Here is a 12584-nt window from a genome sequence, read left to right as displayed (position 1 = left end):
AGTATGCAATTTCAAAAACAGCCAATATCATAACGAGTGAGTCATTGAATTATTCACTCAACAAATTCCTTAACTCAATTCTGATTTAAGAACAAAACACCATGGCTGATTTCGTGGTTGAGTAAAAATGGACAAACTAACTGGCTATATTGTGTCTAAAATGTAAATTAATCAATTGTTTTATTATTCAAACTTTTTTCAATATAGTCTCAGTCTTGGACTCCATATAGTGTAATGCATTGCAAATGTGGACACTAAATTTAGCAGTATGTAACAAATTATACAGTAGTCAAAAGCAAAAAATATCACAAGACAGGCAAAAGCAGTCAACTGAAATCAGTATAAAAGCTCAAAACCAAACAAATTCTCTGTGGTCTGAGCTTCTCCTTATATGTGACTGACCCCCTTAGCTGGAAATCTCCATAGTGATCCCGAACGCTATTCGCTGAGTGTTTGGCTCCCTCTCATCAGTTTTATACTGAGGGTCGTACATCTTCAGCACTATCAACTCCAGAGAAGCCAGTGCTCCTAATGCCTACTCATTACACAAAGAAAGACAATTAGGAAGAAAATGTTCCAAAACCTCAATAAAAAAAACTTGCTTAAAATTCACACATCAGCTGTAAATAATTTGCGTGGCAGCAAAACGAGAGCACTTGTGCTCTGATCTTCTCTTGTTAAGGTCTCATTATTTTCTTCACAACTTTTTAACAAGGAGAAAATTATGTTTGTTTGGTTTGTAAACCCATAGCAGCGAACACAAAAATGCATTATTCCTTTTCCCCCCTAAAAACATTCTGGAATTGTGCCATTCCTGAGATGGAGACCCCCTGAATGCCTGCCGTAAAGAAAACCAGGCAATGGGGCTCTTGAAGGGCTCTAAAAACCACTTTGACAATTTAGATGCAACAACCTGACACTTGTTTGCTGTCTTCCAGCTTTAAAAAACAAGTGTCTTTGAGTCTAATACAAAATATATATATATCAACACCATGGTGTCAATGACAGGGAAAAGTCTGTTCCAAATTATATCAAAGACAATTATACATTTGTAATTTGTGCTGAATGGATGTTAAGGTCATTCAAACAATTAGCCCTCATATTTTATGTACAAATTTCACATTTCAACCCAAAAAACAATTTTTATTACAACAAAATTGTAGCATATGAGGATAAGTGATCATACTGAGATGGCTGCATGACAGCTAACAGAACGAACAACAACAGCTGATGTTTATCACACTGCTGTACTAAAACAGTGTGAGAAATTCTCCACCCAGAATGCTCTGAGGCACGTCTGCAAATCCTCTTGAGCTGGCCTCCCTCATTCACTCTCCGTCCATCGCCACGAGGTACAGAGCTCACATTGTTATTAAACAGCCCTCCCTACAGCCCTCCCTTCCTCTCCTTTTTTTTTTTTTCAGTGGCATGTTATTGAACTTAAGGGACCACCTGGTAAAATAAACAGGCAAATAAAAGGGGAGATGTAACAACGCCCTGGTGCCTCCCTAGACCTGCCATGAAAATAAAGAGGCCTGTCCATTCCCACTCCAGTCAGATAGCTCCAGCTCACGGGTCTTATTTAACAGATTTTCCTATGTGAAACCGCAGCCGTATGCACTCGTGTCATTCTTATAATTGAGAAAATGGTTTCTGGAGGAGCTGGGGTGAGCGGTGAGGGGCGTGACCTTTAGTGCAGTCACGAAAGTGTTTCCCACATTCAAGACGTGTATCCGCTGGCTACAGATTCTCTCAGGCCTCGAGCAGTGACTTGGCAGAGGATGCAAGCATGCGTGCAGAATGACAGCTCTGGCACACATGCTCATGCCCTCTTTGTGGCAGGGAAATTGGATTGACACACAATACTCTCTCAGACACACTACTACTTGCTACTCTGATAAGCAACAGAATACCACAGGGCAAATGATCTGGATGGATGGTTACAGAGTCGAGGCCAGGGGTGGCACTAGACCCTAATGAAATAAGTAAAAAAAAACACTAGCGATTCGCAAATGAATCGCTATTGCTCAAAACAGGTGTGAAATAGTTTGCGATTCAGTTTGATTCATTCTGATAGTTCACTCAATACCACGACTGAGATGAGACACCTAACCCCCAACTGCTCCCCGGGGGCCGCAGCAAAAATGCTGAGTGTGTGTTCACAGTGTGTGTGCAATTGGATGGGTTAAATGCAGAGAATGGGAGACCATACTTGGCTACACGTCATGTCCCACTATTTGATGTGAGGCCTGTGCCCCAGTATTTATGCTAGGAATGAAATGCTTCTGGTCCAGGCTAATGGTAGCCAGCTCGCTTTGTTCACATCTGGTTTTAATATCAGCTGTAATGACAGTCTGGAAGCAGGACAGGCAGAATTAGGACTCTGGAACCTGAAGACAAACCAAAAACTGTCCCCTACTGGTGCTAAACGTGACATTGTTTATTGTGTATTTTCCACTCATATAAACTGGAGGTCACATGAAAGATGCATTTTAGAGTGAAAGATATATAGAAGTTATTGGAGAAAGGTCTCTGGGGGTTAAATAGATCACACCACTTCCACTGACCATACATATTTGTGTATGACCTCAGGGAATCCCTAAAACCAAACAGAAGGATAAAGAGAGAGGTTTTAAGTTGTGAGGCAGCTGCTCCATCACTCTTGCCGTTTCTTTCCAATCCCCCACGAGACCTCCTGCTAAACCATTAGTGGTGCTTACTGTTTAGGTTAACCCTGGACCTGATCCATCCCTTCACACATAACAAGCAACAGAGACCTGAACTCACAGGTTAAGTATATTATTACAGCTAAAGTTTAGAAGACTGACAGGATTCAGGCTGACTAAAGTGGAGCTAATCACAATTAGGCCTACACAAATATATAACCAATGAACATATTCAATAAACATATCTTTTAAAACCGTTAGGCTACTGTAAAAAAAAAAAAATTGGAAGCTGTGGTTGTAGAGATTTGGTGCAAATAATTTTTGGGAGTAATTATGACAGTATTCAGTGGGCATAGAAAAGAATCACCCCCTTAAAAATAATGATTATTATTTTTAAAATAAAATAATAAACATTGCTTTTCAACAATTATAATAAATGTTTCTTGAGCAGCATATCAGAATGATTTCTGAAGGCTCATGTGACACTTGACTGGAGTAATGATGCTGAAAATTCAGCTTTGCATCACAAGAATAAAATACATTTAATAAATTACATGTTCAAATTGAAAACAGTCGTTTTAAATGGTAAAAGTCACAATATTACAGTTTTAAATGCATTTTTGATCAAATACTTGCAGCCCTGGTGAGCAGAAGAGACTTCTTTCAAAAACAATAAAAATCTTATAGAATCCAAACGTTTGAACAGTAGTTGTACACAAGTAAATATGACATTGTATGCATGCATATATATTTCATTTTAGGTGTTTAATATTAGATATTTAGCAGATACAAGGTTATACTGTGGTTCATTCTCTGTGTTTCATACCAGGTTTATTATGATTGTGCGGCCCAGTGCAAAAAGAAACAGGCTCACACCACGAACAGTTCACTATGAAGCGATTATGAATTTGTGAGCTGCAGTGCATGATCTGGACAATACTTCTTTCTTCTGTTCTCCTCCAACGTCAGCTGGAAACGTCTCAACAAGAAGTCATGAAAGGCCTTTTCAAAAACAGAAGGAAATTTCTATTAAACTAGAAAATGTCTACAATAAATTAAGGCTCATTGCAATCATTAAAAGCGGAAAGAAATGTTATGGGTCACGCTACTTAGCCTGCTGTCAAGCGGTCAGTGGAAATACATGGTCATAACAAAACGACTATTGCCTTTCCAGAGCATGACTACAAAGGTAAGTAATAATACTGTTTATGCTGGCTCCTCTGTTTAAGGAAGTGTCATTGCATCAACACAAGAACTAGCTTATATTCAACTGTGCCGAAACTGGCCTAGTAGTAAATGAGAGAAATATTGGAAGCGCGCAGTCGAGGATGACGTCACAGAACCCCCCAGCGAACCGGAGCCACATCGCCATCTAGAGGCTGAACCACAGCACCACGCAAACACACAGAGCTGCGGATTCATTTATAAAGGACGTGACAATGTCTTTCAACCCAGTAGGTTGTAAAAACGGTTATTTGTCTTTTAACGCAACGCCAGACCCAAAGCACATTTAATTATAATAATAATAATAATAAACAACAACAACGCATAAAGTACCATGCTAGAAGATAGTCACCGAATTGTAAACTAGCAATGGTTAATAGTTAGTACTGCAGTTGTATACACATTATATATATTACATACACACTGGTTTATATCTTACTGTAGTATTTCTATTGTGTATTTTTTCATGACTGTAAGGATGTTGCCCAGTAAGCAAATGGGTGGGGGTTCATGATAAAAAAATTTAAAAAAATGAATAGTAGTAATAATAATATCTTAAAATTCACAGGAACACCGGAGTATTATTTGAAAGGTTTTATTAATTTATAATACAAGATTTAGGGATTTTTTTTACATTTAATAATTTGCAGCTAATTTTCATAGCAGTGACAATAATAAACACTCTTGCAGTAATTGGCCAATCAAAACAAGATTGGAGACAGTTCCAGTGGACACTTTCCACAACAACTGTACTATCTTTCCAAAAAAAAAAAAAAAAAAAAAGCCTCATCCACTCACACACACAATTAACATGAGTCAGCCATCTTATGTGTACTAATAAAAACTCAACCGTACTCAGACAAGATAAAAATGACTCCATTATTAATAATATTAATTTCCCACAATCATAAGGCAAACAAAACAGACGGCATACAAACATTAGGAAATAAAACACTTATTTTTTTTTCTTTCTTTCAGCCCAGTTGGAGGCCATTAGGGGTGGCCATTCCTGGCACACATCTTTACCTCTAAAGCTGCAGCGCAGCAGGGGGTTCATGAATCCATAGCGCTTATAATGGGGGCTTTTACCAGCCCAGCCCTTCGCTCCAGACAGAGGCTTTCTGATGATTTCCTTATTCTTTGCGCCTGGGCTTTGTCCCTCAGGACGCACGTTAGACAAGAATGGAATAGGATAGAGATGATGATATATCCTGACTGGGCAAGAAGATGAGTTTGTGTCATTTCACATCAAGCACAAAATCGCCAACCTTCCCTCATGCTTCTTCAGTGGAGACGAGGAAAATAAAAAACGCCATTCAAGTAGACACAGGGTGAATGGTTTTTAAAGGCGGCTGGTACACATCCAGGGTGAGGAAACACAAGACTAGGGTCAAGCACAGATGTTGACACAACTGGTCAGTAAGAAGAGTCTGGCGACTTTGAGATCTACTCTCGATTGGTCCTAGGACTAAAGGCAAGAATCGTAGGTGGCCATGGCACATCAAATCCACCAGCGCTACAGCAGACTCCCTCGGTCCACAGCAACAGACTGGCGCTTGTCATCACACCTCTCTCTCTCTCTCCGTAAGCTCCTTCTGTTTGAGGCAGGCGGGAGGATTAAGACTACAACACACATATAGTGACTTCAGATAAGGATCCGTGTTAAGTGCAATCAAAAGTCTGAGATTATGACACATGTTAAGCTTCGTCTGAGTCAGACGTGTGATCCAAGTGAAAACTCGGACACTTGGGTGTTGGGAGAGCAGAAGGTCTCTCGAGTACAGGACATCCCCCTAAAAACCTGTTCACACAACGGTTTACATCATTTCCTGTCAATGATTCAGGTATTTCATATTTGCGGAGTTTAATATTTTCAGGAGGCCTGGAAACAAACGGCCACTTCACTAAGCAAGTAAATTAGGCAACCAAACGAAACGAGAAAAACCGAATGAAGGCAAACATATGAGATTTGATAAACTTGGCACAGCAGTCTCCAGCTACTATACAGAGCAAAAACACTGAACAAAAACCTAGTCGCACTCTCCCTGGAGCTCTTCTGTAATCATCCAGAATGCACCACGGGTTGGTGAGCAGAGACGGGAGCGGGGAGCAGAAAGACAAGGAGGAGGTGGGGGTTGATGATTATGCGAACTACATCAACAGTTAAGCAGATGTAGAATATGAACGAACGCGCAAGGTTTCACGCTATTTACTTCAGAAATCTGTTAAAGAAAATGCATTACGCCTTCTCCCTGTTCCTCTGGCCTACGAGAAGAGAGCAAATATTGAGTGACACCTAATAAATCAAAGACAAAAACACAATCACAGGTCCTTCTTTGAAACATTCTTCAGTTAGAACAATGTGAGGGAAAAGCAGTATACTATGATGACGTATGGAGGAGAAAATATGGAAGAAAAATAATGCCATATGTCTTTGAAACAAAAAAAACGTTGAATAGCACTAACTGAAAAAATAATGCATTGCATTAACAGTGCTTGCATTTTAATGCCTTGTATTTCCAGGGCTTGCATTTTTAGGTCCTGAAATTTAACACCGTTTTTTATTTAAGCTGTGAATATTTCAATTCAAAATATTTCACACACATTTTCATAATTAACAATTCAGTAATTCATATTCACCTTCCAGAATACACTTCCAAAATATTCAATCTGTTTAAAAATACGATGTATAATATTCCCCTCAGAAATCTGTTAAAGAAAACGCATTACGTGGCGCAGTGCATTAACGCAATGACAGCTATTAAAAGACCAAACTCAGATCTTACTGATCTGTAAACAGATGAAACTATAAACTGAAACTATAAACAGGCAGAGGAGGATATGAACGCAAGTTACGGAACGCGCAAAACTGCACGTTAAACATTTCCCATAAAGAAAACACTTAACCTGGTTTATTGCCTCAAGACAGAGATAATAAATTATTAAATTCGGCACCTAATTAATAATATATATTACTGTATATTATGTACATTTAAGCAGATGAACCCAGAATATGAGCCCACAACCCACAAAGTTTCACCAAACCATTTTTTCTCCCATAGAAAACCAAGTGCGGTAGTTTTAGGTTTGATATTCGGTGCATATTCGCCTAGGCTGATTTACCTCACAGTACAAAACGAAGTCCAATAATTTAGTCAAATTAATGTTTACAGTAAATGAATAATTTACTCAAACTGACTAAATATATATTGCCAATAACCCGCCTTAGACAATACTTTCCCTATGTACACTACACAAATATTTTTTAAAGAAAACAATTACAGTAATTCACCAAAATGGGGTCTTTCGTGTTCCAAATGTTGTGTTACTAGTGTGTTACTAGAGACCAGACTGACTTACTACAGTTGAAATTTTGCCAATATCTTCCTCACTGTAAATTTTGCCAATATCTTCCTCACTGTAAAGTTTGCCAATATCTTCCTCACTGTAAAGTTCACAGTTTTTTTTTTATGTTCCAAATGTTGCAGTACATTCCTAGTGACTAGACTGACTTACTATAGGTGAAATTTAGCTAATACCTCCCTTATTGTACATAAAGTACATCAATATTTTATACTACAACTTTTGGAACATGAAAAATCCCTTTTGGGGTCTTACAGATTTTTTATTATAATTGCGAATGGTACAAAGTAAGGGAGAAACTGGCAAAATTTCACATGAAGTCAGTCGGTCTTGTAACTAGCAACGTACTACAACCTGTGCAACATGAAAAAAACCCTTTTGGTGAATTACTGTAGTTTTTTAAAAATACATTTGTGTACTGTACATACCATAAGGGAGATATTGGCAAAATCTAACCTGTAGTAAGCTAGTTTTGTATCTAGCAATGTACTACAACCGTTGGAACATGAAAAAAACTTTTATATGTAAATAATTGTGTACTGTACAGATATGAAGGGAGGTATTGGCAAAATCTTACCAGTAGTAAATCACTATGAGCAATACGAGCTTTACAATTTAACTGTTATTTTAAATGTTAAGTCATTTTAATTCAAATACATTGTACGTTTTAACCCAGTCGGTGGAATTGTCAGACTTGTCAGTCTGGAATTGTCAGACTTGGGTGTGATAGCGCGTCAATGCTTTTTCCGGTTTAAATTTGCAGCAACAATACACCTAGGTGGATTTGAACTCCTATTTTTATGTCAATATAACATGGTTGCATATTGTTAAAACTAATCATGGTGTTGATATCTTTGTATGGCTGTTGACTCAATAGATCAGTGGTAAGGGAAATAAATTATAAAGAAAATGGAGTAGCGTTCTTCTGACCTCATTTGATTGCCTGTATATAGTTCGCATAATCATCAATAAAGTGTATTCTGAGCCCTGGAAATACAAGGCATTAAAATACAAGCACTGTTAATGCAATGCATTATTTGTTCAGTTAGTGCTATTCAACGTTTTTTTTGGTTTAAAGACACATGGCATTATTTTTCTTCTATTAGAAAATAGCCTGTTTTCTTCCTTGAATGACATGCTATGTGTAAATAGTCGGTAACTAATGAGGGGTGGCATTAGAGTCAACATGAAACCACATTCGGAGCACATTTGCTTCTGTAATTTGAGGCATTTCAGTAAAAGAGAATACTGAACGAGACATGCAAAACAGGACTGTTTTTTATCCATCAGGAATGGACTGGATTCTGAAAAATGGGCTTTCTATACTAATCAGGCTCAAGTTTACCCTCGAAAACATTTCAATTCCAGTGATAATGCTTCTTTGTTATTGTTGTGGTCATACTTATTATGACAACTAAATCACTGCATTACCTAATACATTTTTCAGAAACCTGCATTTCCTACTACAAGGAGCCTGAAGCAATGCTTCAATGGTGATTTGTCTATTGGTTAACATGGGTTAACAGTAACCAATAGTGCACAGCCAAGGTGACATCAGCTGTAAAGGATTAGTAAAAGTAAATTCTGAAGTGGAGTAAGTTGAAAGATCACAATGACAAACACATTTTTGTTTTGTTTTTTGGAATAACACACTGATGAAGCGTTCATAGTAAGACCAAGGACATGCGCTACAGTTCAAAAGTTTGGGTCGACAAGATTTTTTGGGGGGCTTTGAAAGACATTAATACTTCAGCAAGCACACATTAATTGATCAAATGTGACAGTTTAGACATTAATAATGTTACAAAAATATTTCAAATAAATGCTGTTCTTTTTAACTTGACATTTATCAAAGAATCCTGGAAAAATCATGATCTCTGCAAAAACATGAATATGATAAGTTTCTGAGCAGCAAATCAGAATATTAGAACTATTTATGTGACACTAAAGACTGGAGTAATGATGCTGAAAATTCAGTTTCGCCATCACAGGAATAAATTACATTTGAAAAAAATATTAAAACAGAAACTGCCCCGAACTTTAGAACTGTAGCATATATTAATATAGTAAATATGCTCATTCCTGTTTTCATGTTGACTTCACATGAAATCAAGGAAACTTAAAACCACACGGACTGTGGGATAAAATGGGCCATTTTAAGTTCACGTTAACTTTATCTACGGTAAAATGACAGCGTGAATGCGGAGTCACTTGCCAGGAAACGTTTCTATAATTTATTCTGAAGACATCAAAGCATGTAACCTGCTTCCTCATTTCAAATGTAACAACAGTCATCATGAATTCGAAGCTTGCTTCAAAAAAAGTCAGCACAACTCGTCAAACAGGAAATGACACGGATAAGTTTACAGACATCTTGTATTACAGTGTGTGACTGAATAAAGCTCAGTGTTCAGTCTCTAATATGACTGCATGCCTCCTAATTATTATAATGTGTTTGGAAGATTGGAGCCAGTTGCCACCTGGCAGCAGTCCTCCAATAACTGCTGTGCCCTTGTCTTTAAAACAAAAAGTGGATATGGATAGGCAAGCCAAGGACATTCAGCCATGTTTAGAGCAGTAGGAGCTTGCCAGAGGAATATCAGCACTTACCATGGGAGTTCGGCTCTGGCAGCGTCTCTCTGGCAACCAAGTGCATGACAGTTGTTCGGCCAGGGGGCAACTTCAGAGCTATTCAACAGAGAAGTTACATACTGAATATCGGCACACAACTTGGTCACTTTGCGCAGTAAAAACACAGCTTCTGACCTACAGCATATTTTAACAACTTCCAACTTTCACTGTCCTTTTTTGTCCACAAAAATGTGTAATGGTGTCTAGAGCAAGGCAAAGTAACAGAGACACACCATGACAGACATGAAGACAAGGTCTAGTGCTCACCACCTAGTGTGACATTGCCATGCAGGAAGCGGCCCTGGAAGATCAGCCTCAGGATGCTGGGGCTGCTCACGCTCTCCTCCTCCCAGCCTGCAACACAGGACATCACATTCACTACAGAAACAGGCTTTCATGATGCTTTACTATGAAAAAAAATTCTCATATTTTGACCATAATTTGACTGTTACCACAGATGAAATACAGTGGAAATTAGCAATAAGAAAATATTTTCTCCATACATCTGCGAATGAGAAAAATACACTACCATTCAAAAGTTTAGGGTCAGTAAGATTGTTTCTGAAAAAAGTCTCATCCTCAAGAGACTTCTACATTTATCTGATCAAAAATAATAGTAAAAATAGTAATAACATAAAACATTTTTACAATCTAAATAATTATTTTCTATTTAACACTAATGTAATTTATTCCTGCAATGGCAAAAGCTGAATTATCAGCAGCCATTACTCTAGTCTACTCTAGTCACATGATCCTTCAGAAATTATTCTAATATGCTGATTTGCTGCTCAAAATACATTTCTTATTGTTATCAATGTTGAAAACAGATGTGACGCTTGAGAAAACAGATGTGACTTTTTATAGGAAACCATTGATTCATGAAGAGAATGTTCAATAGAACAGCATTTATTTGAAAGACAAACCTCTTTATCAATTTAATGCATCCTTATTGAAAAAACAATTGTACTGACCATGAACTGTTTAACAGTAGTGTAGATATTTTAAAGTGACTGTTCCCTCAAATTCTGTAAATGTCATAATTTCTTATAACTAGGACAGTTGTTTTTGCATTGGACCTCCACGTGTTTAAAATGTTATATGCATAAAAAAGTGTGTTAAATACTAATACAATACTTAAACTACAAATACAACTTCAACAAAAGCTAAAATTATAATCAAAACATACCTGCTGGCCAGTTCTCAAAAACATGCCGGGCAATGTCTGTGGCGGAGTCATTTGGAGAGAAAGTGAAATCCTGCGTCTTCCCACTCACAAGGATCAGCCGTAGACTCACCTGTAGTCGGTTGAAAGGAGAGAGAAAACAAATGAAATCATTAAACTGTGAAGTGCCCTACAATCCAGAGACAGAGTGACATTTCCACCAAATAGACCTTAATGACCATTCAATCTGTGCTCACCCCACATAACATGAGACGACCTGGAGAGTCCTTTGCAGAAACGGGCATTCCTTCCTAATTAGATTTATGTTCGGCTTTAAGGGTGTGAGTTATTAAATTTACATGGCCCATGCATAACCCCTTGCAGGAGGAGGGGAGCAGCATAGTGGATTAGCACAATAAATTTGCTCCATGCGCGAGTCCTAATAAAAAAACCAACAGACAGACACAATGCCTCTACAGTCGGTATTAATAACACCACAAAGGTTTCTGCCACAGGCCAACACATGCTTCATGACAGTTTTCATACATCTAAGTAGGGCTGGACAATAATTCAATATCAATATGTAGAGTTGGCAAATAAATTTTTCATAAGTTTGTAGGTACAGACATCTGTTGTGGCTGTCCTTGGCCGTTTTTATAAGGGCTTTTTTAATAGTGTTCATATCGATATCGGAATTATATCGTATCGACTGAAATTAAGAAATATATTGTGATATAAATTTTGGCCATATCGTCCAGCCCTACATCTAAGAGACACATCATACATTTACTGCCTCAACAATAAGGATTATTTGATTTTTACTGCCGACATCTATCTATCTATCTATCTATCTATCTATCTATCTATCGCCAAACCTTACTGAACTCATTCTAATCGATTGTTCCAAGACTATATTCACAAATTCACACAATTTTGACTTTTTACAATTTTACTGTGGTTTCAAATTTAAATCAGTACAGTTTGCAACAATATTCATTCAAAAGTTTAAGATTTGCAATACCTTTATTTATCTTTATTTATTTATATAGCGCTTTTAACAATACAGATTGTGTCAAAGCAACTGAACAGCATTAATTAGGAAAATAGTGTCAATAATGCAAAATGACAATAGTAAACACAAATTTTTCAGTTAAAGACAGTTCATCATTGAATTCAGTGATGTCAACATCCAGCTCAGTTTAAATAGTATATAATGCAATAATGACACACATACTTGATTTAGGCAAATTAGGCAAGTGACTGAATAAATTTGGCAGTATCCTCTTTGAAACTAAGCAGCATCATAAGACTCAATGTCTGAACAGAAAAGACACAGAGTGCTACTATGTCAGCCCAAAAAAAAAAATCTGACCAGGAACTCAGAGTAACTTAGAGATTCCAAAGAGTCTCTTGTTCAGTTTTTTTTAAATCCGGGGTTTAAACATCCCTTTTCTCCGGTTTGCAATGACTGCAATTTAAACATTACATTACCCACAGTCAGTGTGTGGAGCTTGGCTGGGCCTTAATGCTTTCATTCA

General features: G+C 37.5%; 1 protein-coding gene across 1 annotated transcript in view; it reads right to left on the bottom strand.

Annotated features, from left to right (window-relative positions):
• Window positions 1-406: 406 nt before the first annotated feature.
• Window positions 407-12584, bottom strand: part of LOC107661425 (ubiquitin-like protein 3) — a 14882-nt gene continuing 2704 nt past the window's right edge. The window contains exons 3-7 of the mRNA XM_016450997.1: window positions 11071-11179; window positions 10152-10238; window positions 9864-9941; window positions 6134-6186; window positions 407-535 (exon numbers count right to left, since the gene is read on the bottom strand). Coding sequence (XP_016306483.1) covers window positions 407-535; window positions 6134-6186; window positions 9864-9941; window positions 10152-10238; window positions 11071-11179 — 456 coding nt within the window. The remainder of the gene's footprint in view (window positions 536-6133; window positions 6187-9863; window positions 9942-10151; window positions 10239-11070; window positions 11180-12584) is intronic.

The sequence above is a fragment of the Sinocyclocheilus anshuiensis genome, unplaced genomic scaffold (genome assembly GCF_001515605.1).
Source record: "Sinocyclocheilus anshuiensis isolate Anshui unplaced genomic scaffold, SAMN03320099.WGS_v1.1 scaffold635, whole genome shotgun sequence".
Classification (NCBI taxonomy): domain Eukaryota; kingdom Metazoa; phylum Chordata; class Actinopteri; order Cypriniformes; family Cyprinidae; genus Sinocyclocheilus; species Sinocyclocheilus anshuiensis.
Note: the sequence above shows the minus strand (reverse complement) of the source record. Positions and strands in the feature narration are given on the sequence as shown.